The 26,467-nt window shown below is 49.3% G+C and overlaps 1 protein-coding gene across 1 annotated transcript in view; it reads right to left on the reverse strand.

Annotated features, from left to right (window-relative positions):
• Window positions 1-26,467, reverse strand: part of GRIK4 (glutamate ionotropic receptor kainate type subunit 4) — a 285,803-nt gene that overhangs the window by 23,092 nt on the left and 236,244 nt on the right. The window contains exons 11-13 of the mRNA XM_090027057.1: window positions 18,276-18,383; window positions 16,855-17,058; window positions 4,392-4,505 (exon numbers count right to left, since the gene is read on the reverse strand). Coding sequence (XP_089883183.1) covers window positions 4,392-4,505; window positions 16,855-17,058; window positions 18,276-18,383 — 426 coding nt within the window. The remainder of the gene's footprint in view (window positions 1-4,391; window positions 4,506-16,854; window positions 17,059-18,275; window positions 18,384-26,467) is intronic.

The raw sequence follows: 26,467 nt of genomic DNA on the forward strand, positions 1-26,467 counted from the left end.
CTCCTGCTTGCTGGACGGAGGGGCGGAGAAAAAAAGAACTCTTCTCTCAGCAGCCTGCAAGTCAGAAAGCCCATTAGCACCCACATGTCATAAATCCACACTTGATTATATCACAATAAGTGAAATGGAGAAAAATGACAGCCCCATTTGCAGCTGCCATATTTGGTTATGTGAGATAAGGAAGACATGTAGAGCGTGGTAGTGGGCTTGGGAGGAGGAAGCGTGGGGGGGTGGGGGGGAGGATGATTGGGAACTGAACTTATACAGAATATAAAAGGAAGTCATTAAGTAGGGAGGGGACCAGGACACGGAGATGGCTCCTCGGCAGGAAATTTATTTGTAGTTATTTGTTAGGCGATGCCCGCTCCAAGTTGTGATTAACTTGTGTCGGCTGCAATTTTCTACTTCAAGATGTGGGGAGAAGAAGGCTGGGGTGGGGAAAGAAAGAATTAAGAGCATCCAGGGCTCTGGACCTGCCTTTATCTGCTCCAGAAACCTGACCCTTAAAGGAAAACCAATGCAATTAGCTTGCATTTTCATTGTTAAATACATATTTACTAGTTTAATGAGTTAATTGCTGCACAGCTCTTAGGCACTGGGTTCTGGAGGAAGAGGGGCCAAATGGTTGGCATTATTTGCCATGATATGGAGCAGAGGGAGAGGGCTGATGGACTTCACAGCCACAGTCCATTTCAGGGGGCCAAGGTCTGGGAAGGATCTACTGTAGCACTACAGAAGAAAGAGACTTGGGGGTCATCATTGACCACAAGATGAACATGAGCCTCCAATGCGATGCTGCGGCTAGTAAAGCGACCAAAATGCTGGCGTGCATCCATAGATGCTTCTCGAGCAAATCCCGGGACGTCATTCTCCCCTTGTACTCAGCCTTGGTGAGGCCGCAGCTGGAGTACTGCGTCCAGTTTTGGGCTCCACAATTCAAAAAGGATGTGGAGAAGCTTGAGAGAGTCCAGAGGAGAGCCACGCGCATGATCAGAGGTCAGGAAAACAGATCTTATGATGACAGGCTGAGAGCCACGGGACTCTTTAGCCTGGAAAAGCGCAGGCTCAGGGGTGATCTGATGGCCACCTATCAGTTTATCAGGGGTGACCACCAGGATCTGGGGGAACGTCTGTTCACCAGAGCGCCCCAAGGGATGACGAGGTCGAATGGTCACAAACTCCTGCAAGACCGTTTCAGGCTGGACATAAGGAAGAATTTCTTTCCTGTCCGAGCCCCCAAGGTCTGGAGCAGTCTGCCAGCGGAGGTGGTTCAAGCACCTACACTGAACACCTTCAAGAGTAAATTGGATGCTTATCTTGCTGGGATCCTATGACCCCAGCTGACTTCCTGCCCTTTGGGCAGGGGGCTGGACTCGATGATCTCCGGAGGTCCCTTCCAGCCCTAATGTCTATGAAATCTATGAAATGTATGAAATATGAAATCTGTGCGCAAAGGGGTATGCAGATAGAAGTAGCTACAGACATCCGCCAGCAGTAGATCCCTACTGCCCCCCCACAGCAGGGCTGCAAGAACATCTGCAACTGCAGAGGTGCTGGGTCTGCCATTGGAGACTGGCTTTGCACTCTGAAGCACCCAGTTACTGTTGGGGACAGAGAATAGGACTATATACATAACAGGTCCGATCCAAGAGGGTACTTCCTTCATCCTGATACTTGCTACTGGGCCCTGCAGAGTTGAGGATTTGTCCCAAATCAGAGCACCAGGAGAGAATAAAGTCTGCAAAAGGCTTTCTAGACTTCATTATTATTAATCGTATTTATGCCGGTAATGCCTATGGGCCAGGCAGGATGTAGCCTTGCTGCGCTAGCACTGTCTGAACACAGAGCAGCAGATGGTCTCTGCCCTGAAGAGCTTACAATCCAAACAGACGTGTCAGATGTATTTTTGTCTAGCTTCCATGGCAGCATTAGCAAACGTCTTGCACTTACGGAGTGGATTACGTGCCCCAAACCCTCTTCTCTCTTCCTGACCTCTCTGTTAGACAGCTAAGTAAGGCTTGCTACCTCCTGCTGCAGCAAGGGAAAGCGAACCAGTAAGCAATTTGCCCATGATCACAGACTAAGCCGGGGGCAGCGCATGTTCAGTCCACACCAGCAGCCTCCAATCCCTTGAGAAATGAGAAAAAGCCAGTGGATGAAGTAAGGAACTGCACTGGCATCTGATCATAGCAAAGGTCTCGCAGACAAACCTCTAGGACATGCCTGGATTTTTTGGGGAGGGCAGTACAGCAAGGGAAAGCATGTCTGGAGGGGGAGGGGAAGGGAGGAACCAGTCTTTACACATATTTGCTTTCTCAAAGCATGGAAGGGTCCAATCCACATTAATGTGTTCGCTCATTGATCCTTCATTCTGCCCATAGCAGAGAAAACGGAATTTTAACTAGACTGTAATTACTTGTTTGTTCTTGGCAAGAGAAATCCAGCCCAGAGAGATGTGTGTGTGAGCCTGTTTACGCTACCACCGAATGCTGCATCCTTAACAGCCTTGTGAATTGAGAGAGGGGGAAGGGATCAGGAAGAAATGGCTTTAATTGTTTTATCTTTCAGGTTGTTAGCGTTCAGCTGATGGGGAATCAGGGCCATATTTCTTAGAGCATGTAGAGCATGTTTGAAACTGCAGATTGGACATATTATGAACCATCTCAGTGCAGCAGTCTGCCCTGGGTAAGACGCAGGAATACAAAGCACTTCAGTTGGCTTGAAGAGCGAGAAAATCTGGCCACATCAGGGATTTATTAAAGTGAAAGGAGTGCGCATCAGCCAACTAAAGGTGCCCAGTTCCAAATGGGCAAGGCGAAGGGGAGCTCTTAGGAGACGTGTGTCACTTTACGTTGGGAATCAAAGCTGATGAGCTTTGTCCAGCCGAGCATATACATCTGCACTGCAACCTCAGAGTGCCCTGAGATGGAGGGCTCCCACCTGCTTCCATTCCCATGCGTTACATTTGGTGATGGACCAAGCTGCTCCAGAAGGATCTCCTGATGGCCAACCAGTGTCCTTCACTGTGCCTGTTGCAGATGCCAATAGCTTCACTGCCTTGCCAGGCTCGGTGCATCTGAGCAAGAGCCATCAGATGGGTTTTGCACCCACTCTGGGGCATGCTGGGGATGTGGTGTAGCCGTGTGCTAAAGGACTATGGGAGAATGATCACCTCTGGGGTGACCCACAGCAACTCAACAGTGGGTTATAGGCTCATGTCCTCCTAAAAGTAGGTGGGCACTTTCCTTCCACTCAAGTAACAGGGTACCCAGCAGAACCCAAGGGGGCATCTCAGACATATCAAGGGAGAGCCAAACTGTGGAGCATCTGCCAAGAAACACACTTAAGATAATGAGCTCATCAGCACATGCCTGATGCCACTGCACTGTTAATTAACACAGCTCCCAGAATCACTAATCCATCTTGTGGCACCCTGGGTACTCTACGAAGGACCAGATTCTGCCATACTTGCCTTGAACAGCACATGAAACTCTGGGTATATGATCACTGCAGGCTCAGCAGTGAAGTGTAGACACACCCAAGCTAGCTTTAAACTAGCTGGCTCAGAAACCAGTGGCAGTTCAGCAGTTGGTTCAACTTGGGCTAATTGACCCGGCTTTTCAGGCTGGTTTCCAGGCTACATTGACATCTGTACTGTTGTTGGGAGCTGAGGCAGCCAGCCTAAACTAGCTTGCGTGTGGCTATACCATGTGTAGTCACTTCTGTGCCGGTGGTGTAGACATATCCAAAATCAACAGGACTGCTCGAGTGGGGACGGTGCTACTCCATGTGAGCAATGAGTCAAGGCAGCAGATCAGGTCCTGGGTCCAGAGTGCCAATCTCCTACTTTAGAAAAGTTCTCAATAAGCAAGATGACTCTTGAAGTCTCATGGGTGACCTCATGCAGATGCTGGCCAGTCTCAATGCTGTTTATCTGCAGAGATCTGGGGCGATGAGACTTGTAGGTAGTGTGGCTACCCATTGCAGCAATGCTCCTGCGCCAGCTGCATCTGGGGTTGATCCAGAGAGTGCTAGAGCTAATGGGAATCTTTCCACTGGCATGCTGAGCTTTGCATCAGCCCCTGCCAGACACGCATGGAGGAGGGAGCAGAACAGACCCTGCAGTCCCCTGTACATGGGATGCCTTCTGAAGCCAGTGAGAGCTCTGTGCATGCAGCATTGGGCACTGGGAGTGTTCCTGGCAGAGTTGCTGTGCTGAATCCTTGCAGCTGAGATGGGATGGAGGGAGGGAGAAATAAAGGTCCAGCACATTTGCGTTTAGATAAGAAACCAAAATATTGTTATGAGTCATTCATTACTGCTCTATAACTATGCGCGTTTGCATGCAAATAACTGTAATGACATAAACGGTTATAAAATAAGTCTCTTACCATATGAACTCGGTAGAGAATGCTAATTCCCAGAGTCATGAATGGCTTAGAGAAATCAATCACCTTCTCCCGCTCTGCAGTAATCGTCAGGCCAGCCACTGCCAAGTCGGCTTTCTAAACAGACAGGAAGGCAGAGATTGTCAGCAGCCCTGCCCCAGAGGCCAGGTGCCCAGGTGGAAAGGCATGCAGAGAAATGCATCCCAGCTCCAAATAGTCTCCCCTCCAAAGGCACCAAAGCCCATGGCCACGGAGAACCCTTCTATTTAATGAGATATGGGAGAAATCCTGGCTTTATTGGGAGCTGTGCCACGGACTTCAGGATGCCACCCCCAGAGGTGGCACAAAACCCAGCACCAAGGTAGATGTCACCTGGTGTTACCATGCAGTCAGCTGCTGCCCAGGAGCACAACTAAGCGCTTAGCTGGTCTCACCCCCACCTCCGCCCGGCTGCTTTCTCTTTCTTCCTAGTGAAGTAAGGTTCCCTATCCCCAGCCTCTCTGGAGCTCCTGCTATCCAGCTGCAAAATGGGCACTGCCATCCTGTTTCGTGATCAGTATCCCAGTCAGGTTCCCGCTGTGCTAGGTGCTGTACAAACACAGACAAAGCAGAGCCAGGCCCTGTCCCAAAGAACTTGCAATCCAAAATGAACACCTACAGCACCTGCTTCTCAGAGGGAAATAAGGGAAACCATTCCTATTGGCAAGGTGCTTTGAAGAGGATGCCAGAAACCGGTGAGACCTGCCCTTCCCACACCGCACAGGATTGCTGCAGCTCAGGAACTCGCTGCCTAGGCAAGTTCTTTGGAGATGGGCCCTAAGCATCACTGCTATACTGCCAACCCCAAGAATTCACACTTACGAATCAAGTAATACATCTTTTTTTGCAAATATCTAGTTGGTCTAATAAAAAATATCACTTCTGCCACAAGTTCTGATTCCAGTTATGAATTGGTCACTGAGAAATCACGAGACCAGCTTCAAAATGAGAAGCCCGAGGAAACACATCGAGTTTTAGCAACTGCCACTTTTCTTTCCTTTTTTGAGTTTTTTGGGGGCACAGGTGCCACAGGCCACAGCCTCCGGCACTTCTTCCCAAATGCGAGGGCTAGGGTTTTGATGCTAATGGAAGCTGATTGTTGTAATCGCCTGACTCCAAGAACTGAGGAACCATTAGAAACTGTCTCCACAGTCAGAAAATGAAATCGATGACAAGCCAACAGTGAAAATGGCTGCAAGTGAAATGCTGAAAGCAAACAGACCAGCCCCTGCTAGAGAGCGGCAGGATTTCGCAGCACCTCGCGGAGACCTCTTGCCCTTGAGCTAAAGAGATAACTCCATCAGGTGATAACAGTAGTCAGGTTGCTATCCTTTTGCGGTCTCAGCCACCATCCAAAACGTACAACTCCACAAATGCCATTGGTGGCATCAAGCAAATTAAATTAAAATAAATTAATAAATAACCCTTCTTCCATTTTTATAATTCGGTCTCACACTAAAGGAGCTTTATGTTAAATAACATATTTATTATTAGACCTTCCTTTAATGGCTTGCACTGCTGTTTGTCAAATGAGGCTTGCACGGCTCTCTTGCATATGTATTGCTTGCTCTTTCCTACATGTATACTTCTGTTATTTTCAGAGTAAGCAGTGACAATTGTGCAAGGGGGGAAGGAAACCAGCTTGCACTTTCCACCCCTGATTTCCACCAGGGCCACACAGCAGCCAGTGCACTATCATGACTTGAAGAGCCAATAAAATATGCAGCTTATCTCTCCGGATCCATGCCCTACTTGTAAATGCACCGTGAGATGGCAAATTCGCATGTGCGTCTCTCTCTGCATGCTGCCTGAACCTGCTGCTGTTGCAGGATTTTCTTAAGAATAACTGGATTAATCATCTTCTGGCAGAGGCTCTCAGAAATCTTTCCCCATTTAAAGTCATGCAGCGAAAGGGCTGTAAAATGTAGGACCTGCTGCAAGAGCAAAAACAAAGTGTCGGTTTATTGGAGCTCTATTTTATTACCTGCAGGAAGTGGGGAAAAAGGCTAGCAGAGCAGCAAAAATCTGCCCAACAGTAAGTAAGGTGCACGGGTCAAGGAGAAAGCGGTATTTCACATTCTGGGCAGGAGAGGTTTATTGGAGAAAGCGGTGCCAGGTTCTGCAAGCGTTAGGAGGGAGCTATAGGTGATTCTTAAAGAAGCCGAGACTGGAATTAGAAGCCGGGGAAATTCCTATCTATCCAGCCATCTACCTATGGTGGTTTAAAAGGCATCTATAACCACAGTCTGGCAGGGTGGTTGGGCATGGGAGTAAACACCCCCCACAAGTGCTGAACACCCCTGGGATATAACTATTCGATTTGACCCATCTAAGCGCCATTGTATTGAAGGAATTCTGTGAATAGGGAAAGCCCCAGACGGGCTACACTCGACTTGCCTACGCTTAGAAGGATTTGCTGAGATAGCAACACCGGGGAGAGCTGTACCTGAAAAGCTCCCTAATGAAGATGCAGCTTTTACGACAAGTGAGTTCTTGCGTGGTATAGCTTAAAGCAAATAATACTGAAATGAAGATACACTGGCAAAGGAACAGCAAATCCTGAGTTATTGGCAAGTGGTTGGACTGGAAAGCTCTCAAGGTCCTTCCCAAGCAGGTGATTGCTTAAGAGACCACCTCTCAGGTGCCAGTTGGGCTAGTCCTCTGTCTTCAGGTCCGTCTTCACCTTCCCTTTTCTATCTGCCTAGCTTCTGTGCACCCAGCCCTTTCCCGTGCCCCCAGTGCAGTGTTTTGTCCCTGTTTCAGCTCAGCTGCGAGCCATTTGGATCCTAGGTGTGGATATGCTCCACAGTCAAGTGCACTGGCTGATGCAAGCTCTTGCCAAGCCCGGCTAGAGCCAGCACCAAGGATTCGGGGACATGTCTGGAAACTCAACAGCCACACAGTGCAGATGACTGGACATGGAGCAGCAGTATGCTTTTCAAGGACAGGGTGAGGCTGGGGGGCTCCTGGGGGAGAGGGGAAGGAGGAGGTCTGAAGAGAGCACACGGAGGCATCACTCAGCCATCAAGATGGTTCCTCCACCTGAATCCAGGGCAGTGCCTTTGAGGAGGAGGAGGAGGAGGAGTGCTGTTATGCCACCTAGATTCCCCCTGCCCATATCCTAGGAGCAAGCCCTGGGTGGGAGCTGTTAGGCAGAAGATAGTGGCAGTCGTGGGAACCGAAAGTCAACCTGAGTTCAGCAGCTAATTAGGCGAGGAAAGCAGGAGCCTTGGCACAGAGTCAGGGCTTGGCCCGGAGGTCAGATGTGGGGAAGGTCACCCCCCGGGGCAGCTCCCCGAGGGGAGAGGCGCCACACCAGAGCAGCAGCAGTCAGGAGCAATATTGCAAGACTTCGTTCCAAGGTTACCGAGCCTCAGTGTCACTGAAAAGCCGACTTACAGCACTGGATCCTGAGAAGGCTTAGGTAAATTTCAAGAAACTCTGCCTGAGACTAGAGATAGGAGAGACTATTATTTTTAAATATCCGGCTTTTGCGATGAAGAAAGAAAACCCATGCCTGCATTGACAGCCGCTACAAAGCCATTACATATGTCCTTTCTTCTGCCTTTAAGCCCTAAGCATGCCAACTCCTAGGGTTTTTTTTTTTTTTTTTTTATTGCTCCTGGCCCGGGATGGATTTCAACTCAGTCGAAAGATACCTGCCCACCACAGCCTGGAGGAGCAGCGCTGAAGTCAAGGGGTCAGACACATTACTCAGGTGGTTTAAAGGGGCGTCGCTGCGCTGATGTCCAAGGACCAGTGCCGAGGGGAAAGAAAGCAGCTGGGTTGAGTCGGAGGAGGGTACACGCCATGCTGCCCTTGTGGGAACCTGCTAAAAAACAAGTCCCACCTGCTCCCTCCCTCTCGGCAAGCACTGCTGGCCAAAAAACGCTGCCAGGTCATTTTTTCGATTGTGCTCTGCGCCACGGGCACACTCCTGGGTATGACAGGTGGCCACCCACTTCTTTAGCCAGTGTCAGGGAGATCTTGCTTTCCTCCTGAGACTTCAGTATTGTCCTACTGGCACCTGCTCCAGCAGGCAGGCGTGACAGCAGCCTCCTGCCGATGCCTGATCTGGTGCAAATCCGTCCCCCCTTCTTCCTTGTTAAGCCAAACCTCAGTGCAGCACCGAACCTTGGCCTTCATTTCTTTATGGTGCCGTATCTGGGGCTCTCTCTCCGTCTCTCAAAACAGTGGGAAGTCATGCAAGTTAAGAGCTGGGTGCTGACGGCCCTAAATTTGATCTGTGAGCCACATGTGTTCATAGCCTCTGCCTGAATGCCACTGCCTCGTGCTTGTGACTTTTGCTTCAAAATGGCCAGGAGAGATGGGCCTTTCCTGCCGTGGCTCACTGAGGTTGCATCTCTTGGTAATAATGGGAGCTTTGCCAATGCAAATGCTCAACACCCATTCCTCACTCAAGCGCACATAGAAGGCATCACTGAGGTTCAAGCGTTGGGCAGGAAGGGAACAGGGTAGAGCCAGACGCTACTACATGCCCCTTATTCTTCCAATTGTGTGCTGTGCTCGCACAATCAAGGCGAACACTAAATCAACTAAAAATAAAAAAGCCAGCGCATTATGGGAGCACAGCCTGATGCTTCTAGAGCAGACAACAGCTTAAATGAGAACAAAACTCTAGCTGGATCTGAGGAGCCCTGGGTGGAAGGATGTCTGCAATGAAATGTATGACCTGCCACGGCTAGCACTGCTGCTAAGTGCGGTCGCTGCCGGCGCTCTGAGTGCCCATGCTGGAATATGCCGATGCTGCAGCTGAGCACGAAATTAACTGTTGAGCTTGTGCCTGGGTGCTGAGGAGGCACAATTGAATAGATTTAAGAAGTAAAAGGCAAGGACTTTCCATCTGGAGGAGCAAAGCTGCCTCCTCCAGTGCCAGCCTGACTGCAGATGCCGGCAGAGCTTGTCCTGATGCTAAGGGTGACGAGCGGTGAGTGATGCCAAGCGGCGGCTTCATGAGGAGGGTCCCCGTGGGAGTAATCCCCATGGCTCTTGGTGCCATTGGGGAGGCGATCCCTGCCCTGGCTCCTCAGCAGCTTCCCGCTCAGAGATCAAAACTAAACAGCGAGAAGTTCAGACACTTGGCAGCTCTGAGCAAACTCTTGTGTGAATGCAGCGCTGGCAAAACAAGCCCCCAAAGCAGGCCTTGAAATAGGGCTGGGGGTCCCAAAAAATTACAGATTTGGCTACAAGCAACACCCCCAACCTCGCTGCCCATTTCTATAACACAAGCTTTTTGCCCAGCAGGCCGGATGGGCAGTGCCCAATCTGTCCGTGGGCTGGACCCAGCCAGTGGTCCTTATCTGGCACCCAGGGTGGGTGTTGCAAGGAGCAGCCTGGCCCTGACCTAGCCATGCAGGGGAAGGGGGCTTGGCTCAGCTCCAGCTCAGCTGCTCAGGATGATGGGGCAGAGCCCATCCTACGGGACAAAGAAGGTGTCACCTGGCCCCAAACCAGCTGCATGGGTGGGGGAAAGGAGGAGGAGGGTGTGTGGCTCAGCCCTCATCTAACCACATGGGGCAAGGGGGCATGGCCTAGCTCTGACCCGCTGAGCAAAGCTCGGGAATTGGGCAGCAGGGCAGGGTGGCAGAATTTGCAAGCCAACAACTAATGCCCCACAAAACACCTGACTTGGTTTCCCCACACTGCCCAGTCCCAGCTGCTTCTGCTGGCTCCTGTTCTTCCTTCAACTCTCCTGGGGGGCATCTTGGCAGAAGCAGCTGACAGGTATCGTCTGTGGGCACTCCTGCCTCAGCCCTACTACTTTGCTCAAAAACCCGGGAGCCCCCAAACGCCTTTGTCCCCCTAAGGTTGCTTTGCAACTGGCAGGAAAAACCAGGAGCTGGACATTCATCCATGGGGACCAGGAGTGTGACCCACCAGAACCATTTTACATGGAGACCCCTTGGCACCAGCGATCGCTTCCAAGGTGGGCTGAATCCTAACTGCTGACTCCAGACGAAAACATGCCACATCCCTCCAAGCTTCTGCTAAGTCCTTCACCTGAAACAAGGCACCCGAGTTCTCTCAACTTCTGCTGACATCAATGGGAGCTGATAGTGCTTCAGACCTTCAAGGAGGTGGTCAGGACCTTGCCGAGTCAGGCCTTTAAACAGCAGCTAGACTAGCAAGCAATGAGACGTCCCAGAAGCTTTAATCTTTCTTGAAGAAAGACTGATGCTAACGTAGCCCTGGCCACAATTATGCATGCAGAACAGAGTGGGAGCAGAGCAAGGGGAGTTCTGGAAACCAGTAATAAGAAATGCCTCTGCTGGAAAAAGACTGCTGCAAATGGGCTGCATTATCCTGCCAAATGCTTGCTGTTCCTGTATCAACAGGCAACACTCTTCTGGCCTTCCTCTCCCCCTCTCTTTGCCCCACCATCCTCCATCTCATCTCCTTCTTTGGCTTGAACGTCAGCCAGATGTGCCAGTACAACGGCATACAGCTCTCCTACCCCAGCACACCCACCAAACTACTTCTCTAGCTGAAACCCTGCACCAACAGCCCGCTTCACTGCGAACTAAAATGAAAAGCTGATACCAAGTTCAGGTCAGGGCTTAGGCTGCATGACCCCCTTCCCCAGCCTTTAAATAGCTTCTTTCCCAGCTCGCTCCCCTTTGCACCCACATTTCCCTCCTCCCTGTCTTTTAAGCAAAATTTGTGCTGGCCAGAGGTTAGACCTGGAAGATTAAAGCCACCCAGCTTGCCACAGAACAGGCAGCTGCCAAACGCCAAGCCCCTGAGAAGCAGAACGAGCCGTTATCTAGAAGGCACACTCTCGAACACTGCAGCTCACAAGAGGAGGGAGGGAAATTGCTTTTGTAGCTGTCCCTCTTCCATGCAAGGCATTTTAATGTACTTCACGATGCACTGCTTGCATTAGGTCAGAGCAGCCATGGGGGACTGGACCTTGCAACCCCGTGCTCTCACGTGCCACCCTCTCTCCTGCAGGAGCCAGCCAGTGTCCCCATGCGAATCACTCCGGTACGCGCATTCTTCAGTCTTGTTCACACCATGGTACCGTGCAATGTCCCAACCAGGATCCGGGCTCCATTGCAGTGGGTTCTGTGCAACCCCGCTGGGAGACACAGATGCTATCTGTAACAGCTAACCCTAAAGCATCCAAAGAGCTGTTATTTCACCCATTACTAGACATTTTAGAGACATGACTGAAGTGATACCTACAGACTACTATCAGTTGATGGAGAGCAGCCGCTGACAGCCCTACTGGGTGTGCAGGTGCTCTGCACAGGAACTTGTTTGTCTTATTGTTACCTGCCCCAACCCAACCACTCCATTAACTTGTTGCATCTTCTTGTTAGCCTATTGTATGTGCTACTCCATGTCTCTACAGCCTCTGATGCACCAGTGCTTTTGCTTTTGACTGGGGCCTTTTGGGATTCGTGTACTACAGTACAAAAAAAGAAGAACCCGATGAATGCTAGGGGATGGTAGCTATAGCTATGCTGCAGCATAGTTCCCTACTGAGTGGGTTGCACAGTAAAAAAATCTCCTAGCTCCATAGCCTAGCCTTGCACTTTGGGAAGACAAGGACAGCAAGACAGGTGGTTTTGGCAGCTGTTGGGAAACCATCTCTGCCCCTTAGAGCTGTAGCAGCAAGGCAGTTAATCACTGAAGTTTCATCACAAGTGGATGCCCAGACACTATGAAGACACATTGAGCATAGCCAGAAACTCACGACCAAAGGCAGCAAAGACAGTTGTATCAGAATAAAGAAGAAGCTGTCACGTTGCCTTGAAAATACATTTATTGGCTTGTATCAAGCTAGCAAATACATTCCAGCTTGAGGATGAGCAAGCGAGAGAAAACCATGAGGGACTCAAAGTGAGAAACTATATTGTAAAGGGAAAAAGTGAGACATAATTCTTTCAGCCCATCCCTATTGTCCCTGAAGGCTGCGGCACCGAATAATACGAAATGTGGAAGATTTGCTGTTCTTTCAGGTTTCCTCGTTACAGTTAGTGCTTGTCCAGGGCACCAGTCAAACTGCTGGAGTCTGAAACTTTCTCTCCAGCCCCATGGCAGGTTTGGCAGGGAGAGGGGTCACAACGCTATCCAATGAGGGGCTCCACTTCTGAACCCACCTCCAAGGAGGAGAGAGGAGCTTGGCCTTCCCAACTCATTCACTGCTCGATTCACAAAGGGCCCAATTAACATTGTGATTTCAGCCAAGATTTGGCCTGAGCTTTCCAAATCTGTTTCCCCCTGAAGCCAAAGTCCCATTAGATGGTAACAACTTTGGGTGTTTGCTGACCCAAACCAGCTGCTGACCTAGAAGTGAAGCAATCTATAGCCCTTTCACTCATCCCCAGGGCCATCCAATCCTGGCGTGTGTTCGCTCTTAATTAGCTCTGCACGCAGGTCGATAAGATATGCACTTGTGGATTTGGGTCAACAACAAATTTGTATTTATATAGCGTCTCTTTTCAATCATATTGTATAGCACAATTAGCTGTAATAGAATTTCCAGCACTTAAGAATAAATCAATGGCTGGTTAATTTAGAAGCAATAAAATAAAATACGTTTTTTTCCCCCCAAACAACCCATAGTCGCTTTATGGGGAATCAGTGCCCCAGGATGGGTTATCAAGACCAAAACTGTGACAGGGTAATAATACAGGCCTAGATAATTCTATGTCCTTTCTAGTTATGCGGACAAAGAGCACGGTAATCACATTTCATGTCTTTGACTATTAACTGATCAGTGTCAGAAAGGAATCACCCTTCAACAATAGCACAGCATTGCCTAAGCAATCCAGTGCATTGCCTTCTGCTGCAGCTCTATGTGCTAGCCATCGTTGTAGGGTGGCAAGCCAATCTGATGCATACATCAGCGACCAGTGAAGAGATAGCTCTGGGGTTTACAGTGGACAATAAGCTGGATATGGGCCAGCAGTGTGCCCTTGCTGCCAAGAAAGCTATCAGGATACTGGGCTGCATTAGCAGAAGCGTTGCCAACAGATCAAGAGAAGTGATTATTCCCCTCTATTCAGCTCTGGTGAGGCCACAATGGGCTCGAGTTGTAGGAGGGGAAGTATAGGCTAGATATTAGGAAAAACTTTCTTACTAGGAGGAAAAGAAAGCACTAGAGCAGGTTCCCCAGAGAGGTGGTGGACTCTCCATCCTTGGAGCACCTCACCCCTTGTGCCCCTACCTCCAATTCCAGAATCCTTCTGTGGCAGGGCATGGGGCATCATGATCAGAGGGCAGTCTCATATCTGTGGCCCACTCTGAGCTTGATAAAAGGATTGTAAGGCTCTGCTATATCACTCAAACCCTTTATCCAGTGTGCAGGGACCCCAGGGGTCTGATATCTGAGCTTTATGTTCTTACTACTATTTATTTACAGGTGCTGAAGCCCCCTCTTCACCTACCAGACCAACAAAGATACTCCTTCAGTGGCATCGCTGCACGGCTAGTGATGAAGTGGATGCAAAAGCATTTGCAGGAGTAGGGCTTTGTTTTTTTGAGTGCCCCAGAAAGTTTGCAGATGTTGGAATAGGGATCAGGTCAGTGAGAAGCAGCTGTCATACAAAGCAGGGAGTTTTGCAATTGTATTCGCCATGCAGAAGTGCATGTTTTATTTAAAAGAGACAGAAAAAAACCAAACAAACCAAAAACCACCCAGTTGCATGCGCATAAATGACTAAAGTCTAATTCAGTAAGAAACCTAAGCCCGGATGCTTCCCTGAATATTAATGAGATGCAAACCCTGGTGCTCCTGAGAAATGAGTCTCAGTTTTGCTAAGCGGCTCTTCCAACACTTCTTCTGAACAGAGATTAAGTGCTGGGCTGGGATACTTCAGCTCTTTTGGAAGTGAGTGGTAGCCAAGTAGCAGGCAATGGTGGTTGTCTCCAGATTACAGACATCACTGTAGCTGTCCCAGCAAACTCTTTAGAGTAGGCACAATTTAGACAGGAGCAATGAGTTTCAAGCCAGAATCTCTGGGTGAACAGCTACAACCTTTGTAATGCCAAAGAGGAGACTAGACAATAATTAATTATATCTTGTTCTTGTTTAGTTTTTTCCACCCCTCATTCTCAATGTGCTTTCCAGGTCAGAATCATTAGCTCCATTTAGTAGAGGAAGAAACTGAGGCACAGAGACAGAAAGTGACTTGCCCACCATCGTCAGCAGCCCCAAAGCAAAACTGGGAACAGAATTCAGCTCTTCAGAGTCCCAGCACAGTGCTCCATATGGGCTGTAACCCCTGCCTTGCACTGGATGCTCAGAAAAGTCCTTCTTGTCTTTAAACATTTATGGAAGATTGTGTCTGCAGAGAGGTGCATCTCAGGGCTGGGCTGGTGGCAGCTAACCCCAGATTATTCGTGAGATGTTCTTATTATTGGTTTCTCATGAACAGTACATATTATATTATAGGGAACAATCCTGCTCTGCCTGGGAGGGTGGAGGTGATAGGGTCTGATCCAAAGTGCACTGTAGCCATCTGAAAGTCTCTTGTCAACTTCAATGGCCTACGGTGAACATGCCACACGAGTTTTTTTTGTCTTCCCCAGTTTTTACCTGGGTCTTTCTCAGTTCTCTCCAACACTGTCCTGCTCAAACAGGAGCAAACACCTTCTGAACAAGGTCAAGCAAGGTATGAAACCCCTGTTTCTCCATGGAGATGAGGTTAACACTTATCGCCACAAAAAAAATAAGATTTAAAAAAAAAAATAAAAAAAATCAGCAGCTACCATTTATACTGTCAAGGTTAGTAGGCCAAAAATTTGATGGCTTGTTTCTTCTCTTTGTTTGCAGAGATCACACGCTGCTTTGTGTGCGTTCCTCTTCTCTACCCCAAAGAAATAATGCAGATTGGTTTCTATGTGCAGTCTCACATGTATAAAAACTATGCCAACAGCCCAGAGCATTTGCAAACAAACTGAAAGACAAAGAAATAAAGAGGGGGCCAGGATCTCGGCTGGTGTCAGTAGGCAGAGCCCCATGGGGAGATGAAGCCCGAGAGACAGGGTGCTGGCCTGGGATGTGGGAGTCTCCAGTTCAATTCCTTCCTTTGCCATAAACATCCCATGTGACCTTGAGCAAGTTTCTCCATGCCTCAAGGTAATGGTACTTCCCTACCATTGGGAAAATAATATGTTGAGGATTATGAGGTGCTCAGATGCTATAGTGATGCGGATGTGTAAGAATTATAGGTAGATTAACTTTAATGCTGATTCACACCTGCTGAGGCGCTGCAGTCTGGTTCTCTCACACACCCCTATAATAACAAGGAAGTACACAAACCCAACAGCAAACAAATATTGGTTGCAATAACATCCATCTTCATAATTTGCCCTTGCGTAGCTCATTTCAATAAGGACCCTAAAGCTGTTTTACAAACCACATTTAAGCCTCAGAATCCCTCAGAAAGTATTATTTTCCCATTCATCTCATAGGCAAGTTGAAGAACGGAGATGTGATGTGGCCTGCCTAAGCTCACACGTACAGCAAGTCTCTGGCTAACCTAGAAACTGAGCCCAGCTGACCTGGCTGTCAGTCTCTGAGCACTGCTGACACCACTTCTAAGCACAGCTGGGTATAGGGCCCAAGAACCCCAGGCTCTGTCCCACTCCAAGCACTTTAAATCATCTACTACTACTTCTAGTATTAGAGTTTTCCCTTGAATCTGCTTTTTATTTTCAATTTGGTTATTCTGCAGGAAGGGCCTACTTCCTCTTGGAAAAATAGCTCATTTTCACCAAGAGCTTTCCAGCCCCAAGCCTGAAGTTTTCATGTTTGCCCCAAAATTGTTTTGAGAAGAACAATTCCCCCCCCATTTCCCCCACAATTTCCATTTGGGGAGTTGTCCTTTTCCAAACAACTCTCCACAAGTGTCAGCTCTCAGTCCCCTGTGGCAGCCACCTTGCCAGACCCAGCGCTAGAACCCAAGAGCCCGAACTCCTGCTCTGTTACCAACATTGTCCCTGGGTCTGTCTACAGTAGCAATGACCTACTGTGCAGTAGTGTTGGTGGGCACTAACTGTGATGTGATGCAACTGTGCAGTAGTAATGAGCTACTGCGCAGTAGCTCGTTGCTACTGAGCAGTAGCATCTGAAAAAAAGAAAAAACATGCAGGGATGCTACTGCGCGGTAACACCCGTTACTGCGCAATCATGTAGTACTTGGGTAGGCAAGTACTAAATGACTGCACAGTCACAACTGCATAGTCTGCTGCTCATGCAGAAGCGGCCACAGTGAACTAAACATGTGCTTAGAAATCCAGAAATACTTTCAATGCAGCTTTTCACATCAGATTCATATATGCTAAACAAAAACACAGTCCTTGTCATGTTAGAAACACTTATAGGTATTGGGGCTCTTCAGTGTTGAGTTACTGCACTGTGATCAAAGTTAAAAACCACTAATGTCTCACTCACCCGGGCAATCAGCTCCCCCACCATGCCAGTCCAGGTGCCGTTAGCCTCGGGCACGCCATACACCCCATCCCCAACGAGGTGGATCTTGTAGTTGAAGCGGAGGATCTCTGCCAGCTCCTTCAGCATGTCCACACAAAAGCCTTCATAGCGATCATTTCCCTCCAGCTCTTGGTGGTTCCACTTCAGCATTAAGTAAGGGTTTTCCTGCATCGAAACTGGGCAGCTGTCATTCCCATCTTAACCGTGGAATCCCAACAGCACTGAATACAGCATGACTCAGAGAGCAGGGGACACGAGGGGGGTTTACCAGGGAGTAAATGACCAGGGCAATGGCCAGATTTTAGCCCTGCTCCATTCCCCATGGAGAAGGGAGGTACACGGAGGACTGAAAGTCTACTTCGGACACCGACTGGGGATTTCACTTGCAATTACAAAATCCCAAGGGAGCGGAAAGCTAATGTATGCAGTTGCACACCAGCAATCCTTGGATGAAATCTATAGACATGACTGATCTAACCTGACATAAGGAGTATTCTGGAGGGCCAGCCATCTTGAACTGGAAAAATGGTCATTCCAATGGTTTTTAAGAACAGGTTAGAGAAAAATGCGACTAGAATGGTTTAGAGAATGATGATCCTGCCTTGAGTAGGAGGTTGGAGCAGATGACCTCCCGAGGTCCCTGCCAGTTCTGCTTTTTTATGATTCCTGAACCTGGCATAACTTAAAGCAGCCTTGGGGCTGTTCTCAATGTTACTGAGGGCATCAAATTGGCTCCCATCTGCCCTGGACTGGAGGGTGGGCAGAAAGGTAACAAAAAAGTTACCTCCACTCTAATCTGTGCCTCATGTAGAGCATAGCTCAGTTGGCCCCAGGGAACTGACCCCAGGGGTGTGCAACTGAAAAGGGACAGTGGCAAAAAAAAAGTGGCATGGTGGAGACAATTCTCAGGGTCTAGGAAGGGAGATGGGCAGCACAGGGGCTTTATGGGGTGAGGACCCTGGTACCTGCACATGCACAATTCCAGGTCATGACAACTGTCTCCATCTTATTCATGTTCAGTAATTTTATGGATTGAAGGGACAACCATCCCTCCCCACCTACCAGCTGTATACAGAACAAGAACATCATTCAGAGATGAATTTAAAAAATGCAGCATATCCCCATCACAGTCCTCTCTCCCCAGCTGCTTCTGAACTCATCAAATATCATTTCCATATGAAACATCAACTTGAGTTTAATTATACTGTCATGAATTGTCCTCAGTGCTGTAATTAGAGATTTGATCGTCTGTTCTTTATGAAATCAGTGTGCAAGGCTGCATGCTAGGGGCAGAGGGGGTGGAAGAAGGGAATAATATATTGGCTGACTGACACCCCTAGACACCAGGCTGAAAAGGAGCTGTAGGTGACCCTCTCACTTACCAGGATGGTTGTGACAATGAGGGTGGTGTTGAACAGACTATCAGAGATGTTGGAAGAGAAGATTCTGTTGTCCATGGTGAGTCCTTCAGAAACATGCCAGTGGCCAATCTGTAGAGGTAAACAGCAGAATAATGAACTTTACAGTGCAAATTACTGTATGCACCCGCCATATGGCTCTGGTGACTGACAACCATCAGGCCAGCTCTGGAAAAGGTATTTATTAATGCTCCATTACCTTTACAAGGTACCCCACTAACATTACGGCAGGCAGATTAATCCACTGATACACAACCTTGGCACACCCTACCCACACTACGACACTAAAACGTGTCCCTACTCAGAATACTCTCTTCTTGCTCCCGGCATCTGTACTGAGATTGTGGCCAAAGGCCTGAATTGTAAGAGATGCGGGGAAGAGCTTCTCAGGGGCAGACCCTGTGGCATCTGGTAGACCAGCATCCTAACATGCTCCCACAACGTCACCTAAATGTGCCCATCCTTCTCAGTGGTCCTCTCTCCACCAGCATCTGCAAAGACCTTCTTGTCTCACCAGGGCCACGTTGCTACGTACCCACTGTATCTGAGGCCAAAGCCATAATGGCAGAACCATCTGTAACCTATTCCAGAGCTGGCCAACCTGTGGCACAAGCGGTACAGGCAGCCTCTGCAAGTGGCACACAGCAGATCAGGGAGGGGAAAAGCAGCACGGCAGCAGATAGGGTTGGAAGCACCAAGTAAAGCAGCAGATCGGGAAGGGAGCACAGGGCTGGGAGCAGAAAGCAGAGCAGCAGATCAGACAGGGGAAGGGGAGAGGAAGGGCACTTGGGGACAATGCAAGGCTGATTAGTGGCACAGGGTTGGCCTATTTAATGAAGAGAGACTAAACTTCGCCTTTGCTTTCCAAAGATGTGCTTTTACTATGGGATAACTAGTGCATGTCATCCATCCTGCTGTAAACTTTTTGTGCCCACGAGGCAGTGCTGTTTTTATCATGAGGTAGGTGGGTGAGGTCAACACTATTTCCCGGTCTGACCACAGCCTATCCAGATGTAAACTCCTGCCTTGCCTTGCCCTGCATGTGTGCCCATGTGAATGCACAGGCATTTTATGCCATGAAAACCCGGCTGCAGTGAATTTCTGGAAGCGCTCCCATGTATCAAGCGAGCAGGACTCCTGCTTTTACCTTTCATTTGCTGTGAAACTGGGACATGCTATTCAACCTCTCAGCTCACTCGTGTGCAGGCATCGCAGGCGTTTATTGACCTCAGAGGAGCATCAACATCCTTAAGTATAAAGTACTCAGAGCTCTTTTGGGTAAAGGCTCCTAGTAGGAAGTATTACAAATACCCCAGCCCCCAAATTATCAGCAATCAGAGCCTAGTGGCATGGTGCTGACAGTCATGCTTTCTAACCCCTACTGTGCCGCTTCACCTTAATAACATGCTCTGAAACTAAAACACTCTCCCAGCAGCACTGCACAGCTATTCATCTCCTCTACCCCTTCTATCAGCAATGCCTGGAGATTAATTAACCCCCAAAACTATAGCACTTGGGATCATCAGCCCCACCAATTCCACACTGAGACTAATCCACACTATCCACACATCTGTGTCATTACCTTAAAACTAATTTACCCTGTCCGATGTCATGGAACGGGGACATAACTCCTACCTGACGCTGTGACATGGAGACGAATTCCCCCTGAGTGCAGGAGAACGCCACGATTCAACTGAGAGGCAACATAACAGGCAGCAGGGTCTCACCTGTTATACCCCAGGGCTCTGGCGCAGCATCTGTTTCCTGCTGCAAAGCTCCCCATGAGGCCCCAGACCTCTGCATACCACTGACTGCCCGGAGAGCATGTCCCTGGGATCCCCAAAGTGAGTCGTCTCACCCAGACAGATAGATGGTGATGCCATCCTGCTTGGATGTCTGCAAGGGACCCTTTGTTGCCACCGTACCAAAGCGAATCAGTTCCACAGTGCTCTGGTACTGACACAGGCAGCCTCAGACGCTATAGTTCAGAGGCAGGTTTATCCCTTTGCACTGCCACGGTTGTCAGGGCGGTAGGAATAAATCGATTTCTCTTTCCTCAAAGCGTAATCTTATTATGGCTGAGGAGGTGGAAGGCAGGCGATGTGAAGCCTAGGCCAGATCCTCACCCGATGTAAACTGGCACATCACCAACCAACCTTCCCAGCTGAGCATTCAGCGGCTTTTCTTGCCAGCCCTTTTCCTCCAGCGTAGGGGGGGAGACAGCCGTCCCAGTAACTTCACGTTCGCTTCTCAGCGCGGAGGCTGGATGCAAATGCTGTCTGAAAGAGCAGCCATGTCGCCATACTGACGAAGGCCAGGGCAGCTTGTGGAGCTGGGAACAGGGACACAAGCTCCTTCCTCCCTCTGGGCTGCAGCTCTGAAAGCTGACTGGCCTCAAACCTCAGGCATCCATCAATCTGTTTGAAACACACTGCCTCCCCACACTACTTCCCATGTCCCTAGTGCACTGGGCAATGCAAAAGGGCTGGGAAGTACTATGAACCAGGATGGCTTATTTGCAGGGAGGGAAGAGATGGAAGGAGACCCACGGGATGTCTCTGGGGTGGAGAAGGAATATTTCCTCTGAGACCACATCTACATAGTGAACTTACTGCAGCCAGTAGCATCCCCTTCAGGGAGCTGCACTGCCTCTGAAACCACAAGCAGTGTAGCTACGTCTGTGTGGTGCTTCAGGCAGGATAATTAATGTGCGGGCAGGCTAACTGGCCTGTCACTCAGCTGCACTAATTACCTTACTCCAAGAATTTTACAGACGCTGCTACACCGCTTCTGACTTCGGAGGCCGAGCAGCAGGCTGGAGGGCGCTGCTGCCAGGCACGGCGAGTTTAGCACGTAGGCTGTGGGCTCCACGTGCGTTTCTCTTCTCATCCCTGGAGGTGGCATGTTGAGCTGGGAGAAGGAGGTGCCCTGCCGCAGAGGTGCGCAGTTTGGCTGCACTGGCTCTGTGGGCGTTCTCCTTGTTCTGCAGGTAACACGGGGAAAGTTCAGCCTCCAGGGCTGTCAATCTGGCACCTTTCACAACATTAAAACTACTCTGGTAAAAAGCACTTGTCACATAAGGATCTCGGAGTACTTTGCAAACATTAACTTATCACGGCTTGCAATCCTGCTATGAGGCACCAAAGGGTTATTAGCCTCGTCTGACAAATGGGGAGACTGAGGCAAAGTGACCGATGGTAGGTCACAGCGCATGAGCTGGGAGCAGAGCCCAGGAGTCCCGACAGCTAGACTTTGTCCATCTCTATCAGACAACTCGCTGCGGTTTAACCAAAATCAGTCTGGTTGCATCTGTCTATGCAATCCGCTCCTATGGACAGAGACTCCAGTGGTTTGAAATTGTGCCTTGGCTTAGTTCTGCTCTCTCCCTCCAGGGTAGATCCTACCCCAAAGGCAGGGGAGGTGCGCTTTACTTCCAGGGATACAGGATCAAATCCTTTAAGTACAATTTAGATCATCTAAAGAGGGGTTAGATCAGTGTAACTGGATAGATTTTAGCTACTCCAGTCTAAGCGAGCCCGTAAGCCTAGCTATAGCTACTAAACAACATTTCTTCTCCCTCCATTGCTTCTCTTGGGCTGCAGTCAGTCACAAGTAACATCCCTTTTTAGATCTCATAACCAGAGAGTAGTGACAGATTAACTTTAATTTTAACAGTCTCACTCTTTTCAGAGTCCTCCCTCTCCTGCTGGTTCAATGAGACTAATTGCCTCCTCCTCCTCCTCCTCCTCCTTCAGCATGGCAGAGGATTTGACCCTTCTTGTAAGAGAGTGCTAAGGCTAAACACTTCAATGTGCCAGGGTTATTTTCCACCCATGCTGAGCGCCTCCTCCAACTCAAGACTGACCCCCTTGATGATATGGTAATGGCGTTAATCGAGTCCCCACGAGGCTTGGTGTTTCTGAAGTTTAACGTGTCAGAAAATGACTGGGCTTCTCAGATCTTCCCTCCTGCAAATGCAGGTGCCAAGGTGATTTTAATTATCTCCATTTCTCTGCGTAAAGCACTGTAAAACACTTCACAAGACAATCAAACAGACTATCCAGAACTGGGTAAGATCGCTCTGTTATGACTGAGTGGAGTAAGGGTCTGGAGATTTGGGGGGGTGGGGGGCTGAGGGCTCTCTACAAATACCTCAGGGGCAGCAAGCAGAGACAGGAGAGCTCTTTAAGGACAATAGTGACATAAGAACAAATGGGTATAAACCAAGTGGAAATTATAAAGGCACCAGAGTCTTGAGATTCTGGAACAGACCTCCAACAAAAGTCCTGGGGTCAGGAAAACTAGCCGGTTTAAATGGAGCTCGATACCTTTCTGAACTGAACTGGTTGACTGTGACAACAGGGTCCGCACGGAGGAAGGAGTTCGATTCCAGGCACATGGTTCACAGTTTTATTCTTTGTCCAATTCTGCTGACTCCTCCGATGATGTTGGGCAACTCGCTCGATCCTTCTTTGCCTTGGTCTCTCATCTGTTGAACACGGCTAACGACAAATCCTGCATCTGCCCCACTGTCATCTCTTTGGGTCGTCAATGACCTCTGCTACGTCGGATGCAGCCTAAACGGCAGCCGGGCTCTGCTGGGCTTTGCAGGACTCCCAAGAGCCCCTGCGCACTGCCCGAACACCGAAAGAAATGAAGCCTATCCCAACACAGCAGTTGCGCCTCTAATGAGCAAGAGAGCAGCATTGTCCACATTGTTTCTCTACCTCCTTCGGCAGACGAGGTCTCTCAAATTAGCTGTTCCACAAAGGAGTTATTGGAATTTGTGACACTTAAAGATTTCTCATCGCCGCGGAAAATTACTGCCAGCTAACATGACAGGCACGTGGTGCTTCAGTCCCACTCCTTCCCTCTGCCAGACTCCCCTGGTTCAGGAAGGACAGCGCTAACGATGGCAGGGCTTTCCAGCTCCTTCTCACACGAGGTGAGAAAACGCGGCTCAAACGAATGATTTAATGAGGTCTTTTCTGCACAGCTTCCCGCAGGTCCACCTGGCCGCCGGTGGCGGGAAGAAGGGTCATCAGGAGATGACTCTGTGCCTGCCGTCTCCACTGCTGGCCCTGCATATGGATGCCTTGAAACTACCAGGCGCCCCACGTCCCAGCGACTAAGACAGGGTTCCTTTGGGCCCGGCTGCGGGAGTCTTGTCCTACGGTCTGCCTTCCCCACCCCCAGCTCTGCTCATCCCCAGGAAAGAGAGAGTGAGAAATGCAATTACTTCAAGGTCAGCTTGCATGCAAAGATTCTTGTCGAGGCTGGGAAGGGGATGATTCTGGTAGGAGACATAATTAGGCACTCAGCAAAAGGCTCCTTATCGGCCCAAGGAGAAGGGGATTAAAATCTCGGGCAACAATTTAAGAGGCAGCCGCAGGAATCCTGCCACATGCCTGAAGCTTTTGAAGGACACGGGAAGATCGCAGGCTGCAGAGCAGCGAGACGGAGCCGACGCGTGGAGGGGCTGGCATTGAACCTGCAGAGAGTCGCCAATTAAACCGGTGGGAGTCACAGATAACCTCCGCTCTTGGACGTGCCCAGTCTGCTCCTCTGCCTGCAGGTAAGCACCAGGGCTTGTCCGTAAAGGACCTAATCCTGCGAGGCGCCGAGTACTGTCACCCTTATAACAAGGAGGCAAAGGCACTGCAGGACATTTGCAATAGTCCTTGAATCCTCACCGGCAGTTGGGGGAATGGACAGAGCTTAGGGCACGACCAGTATGGGTCCCACTGGGCCTGATTAACCACTGACATGCTAACGGGATGAGGGCTGCAGATGATCTCTGCTCTATCAGCTGGTTGCTCATTAGGATTTCATGAGCACGTCAACAATGCGCACCCTACCTTACTCCATGTTAAGGCCTTATAGCTTGTAAGTGGCTAATTAAACTCACCCCTGCCATTGAGGCAGTGTGTGGCTAGAGCAAATAAATGCAGCAAAGTTTCCTCCCTGGTGATCCTAACCCCCGCCTTCAACTTGGCCCTATTCTCCCTTTCCTTTTGAGTGATGATCACCACCACACCCCTCCCTTCAATCCTCCCCTTTTCAAACCTGCCAAATCCCAGTGCCCTTGGTTTAACGCAAATCACTCATCAAAACCCTCAGAGAGATGCTACAGCACGTTTTAAAGCCAAACCGGAAAGATAGAAAAGAAAGAAAAATTTACAAACTCAGCCCTTGTCAGATCTCCGGATCACAGGCATGTTAATGAGTTTAGGCCTTATCAGGCATCCTGTGAACGCAAAGCGACTCTCGCACGGCTGGGGAAAAATTTCCACTCGTTAAACTAAATAAGGAAACACATTCAGCACATTACATAAATATATTAAAAATTAAACACTTAGAGCCCTGGCGCCCCTGCCCATAAGCAACGATGAGTTTGAAAATCTAAGTGTCTCTAATTTGTTTGCCGGGTGCGATCTGGATCTGCTTCAACATTCGGTGAATTTTCTATCAAAGCTGATGAGCGAGAAGCCCCTGTGGCTTCAAGAGCTGGGGAAAGGCGGGGGGAGGAGGGGCAAAGAGAGAGACAGACACAGGCAGAGAGCACGAGCCCGTTAAGAAGGCAGGAAAGGTGCTTGAAAAAGCAATCTGCCAAAACCAGCAAATTTGACCCTGGGGAACAGCTTGTCTTGAGGATACTCGTGTCTGCCCCCGCTGGGTCAGGTGAGTTTAGCTGAACCGTTTCTAAGAATTTATTTTCATAACAGCAGCAGCAACACAGCAAGTTTTCCCAGGCTGGCTGGCAATGAGGGAGACCGGAGAAATAATCAATGATGTGTAAGTGCTTTCCTAGGCTCCAGACTTGACCCCAGCTCTGTGCTCCCGCTGGAAGTCCTTGGGAGTGGGAGAGCAGCCTCAGCACAGCTTCTGGGCCATTAGCCAAGGGTGCAGACACCTGGATGGGACCAGACAGGAACCCGCTTGCCTCTCGGGCTCCCTGGTTGTGGGGTTGCAGGTACACCACTGAGGCTGGAGGGGAAGGTCTGGAACACGGGTGCTGGGAGAAGATGCGTTTCAAGGGAGCGGGGTGGGATGTCCCGAGGATGAGGTGAGGCCAAAGTCTACCCGGGCAGTCTGCAATGGCCCCATCTCACCTCAAGAACAACTTGACAGCTGGGTGGGAAGCTCAGGTAAGGGCTCGCTGCTGTAACCTTAATGGAGAGTCCAAGTGGAGGAATTGGGCTGTTAGCAGCCATGCGCACAATGGCCTCCGTTTGATGGGCTTTTGACAGGGAAGGGCTTAAGGCCAGCAAACGCTCCAGCCATACGGCAGACTCGCATCAGCAGGGATTCCTCCGTCTTCCACTGGCAAGTGTAATCTGGAGTCATTTATCATCTTTCCATCTGGTGGGATGTGGATACAGCTGGACTCCAATGGGAGCTCCTGGGCACCTCTAAAAAGAAAAGCCCAGGCCACTTATTGAGAAGCCTAAGGTGCATGTCTTGTGTTAGAAAAAAATGTTGCTTTCTCTCGCTGTGGATTGCCCCTGCACAGACCAGGCAAGAATGCATGGGTTCTTCAAAGTCCCTGGTGGGATCTGTCATGAAGCTCATTCACCTCGTGCCCATTTGAAAATCCAGCGGTGATGCTTAAGTGGGACGGTTTGGGGGAAATCTCACACTAAGTTTGCTTCTTGTCATTAAGTGACTGCCTTTGGAAACTCTCATTTGCCCTCCTGAATGTGTTCTACAGATCTGGTACTACCAGTTAGGATCTGTGAGATAACAGAACCAGGAAATACTCAATAGCCCCTGGGAAAGTTTGCAGGCCGTTACGGGGCAAAAATACCAAACTAAAATGCTTTTCTCCTTGCCAATCAAGCCAGACTGATGCAGCCCCAATGAAACAAAAACAAGGGCTCTTATATGGACACTTGGGATTGTACTGAAGTGTGCTGAAATATTATCATCTGCATATCAGTGCTAAGTGGACTTTGTGTGAACCACATTATTGGACCATTTACCAGGTTTGCTCAACAAATAGAAAGCTCTCGGAAAACGATTCTGCCTCCAAATATTAAAGCTAGTCCCCTGCCAATGGTAAAAACTTTATCATTTCTGTCATACAGGCAAGGAGCTGGAACTCAACAGCAAAGCTAGCAGGGATTTCTATGCAATTAACCCGCACCATGGAGTTT

Source organism: Crocodylus siamensis, chromosome 14, assembly GCF_052110815.1.
Source record: "Crocodylus siamensis isolate JL-2025a chromosome 14, ASM5211081v1, whole genome shotgun sequence".
NCBI lineage: Eukaryota > Metazoa > Chordata > Crocodylia > Crocodylidae > Crocodylus > Crocodylus siamensis.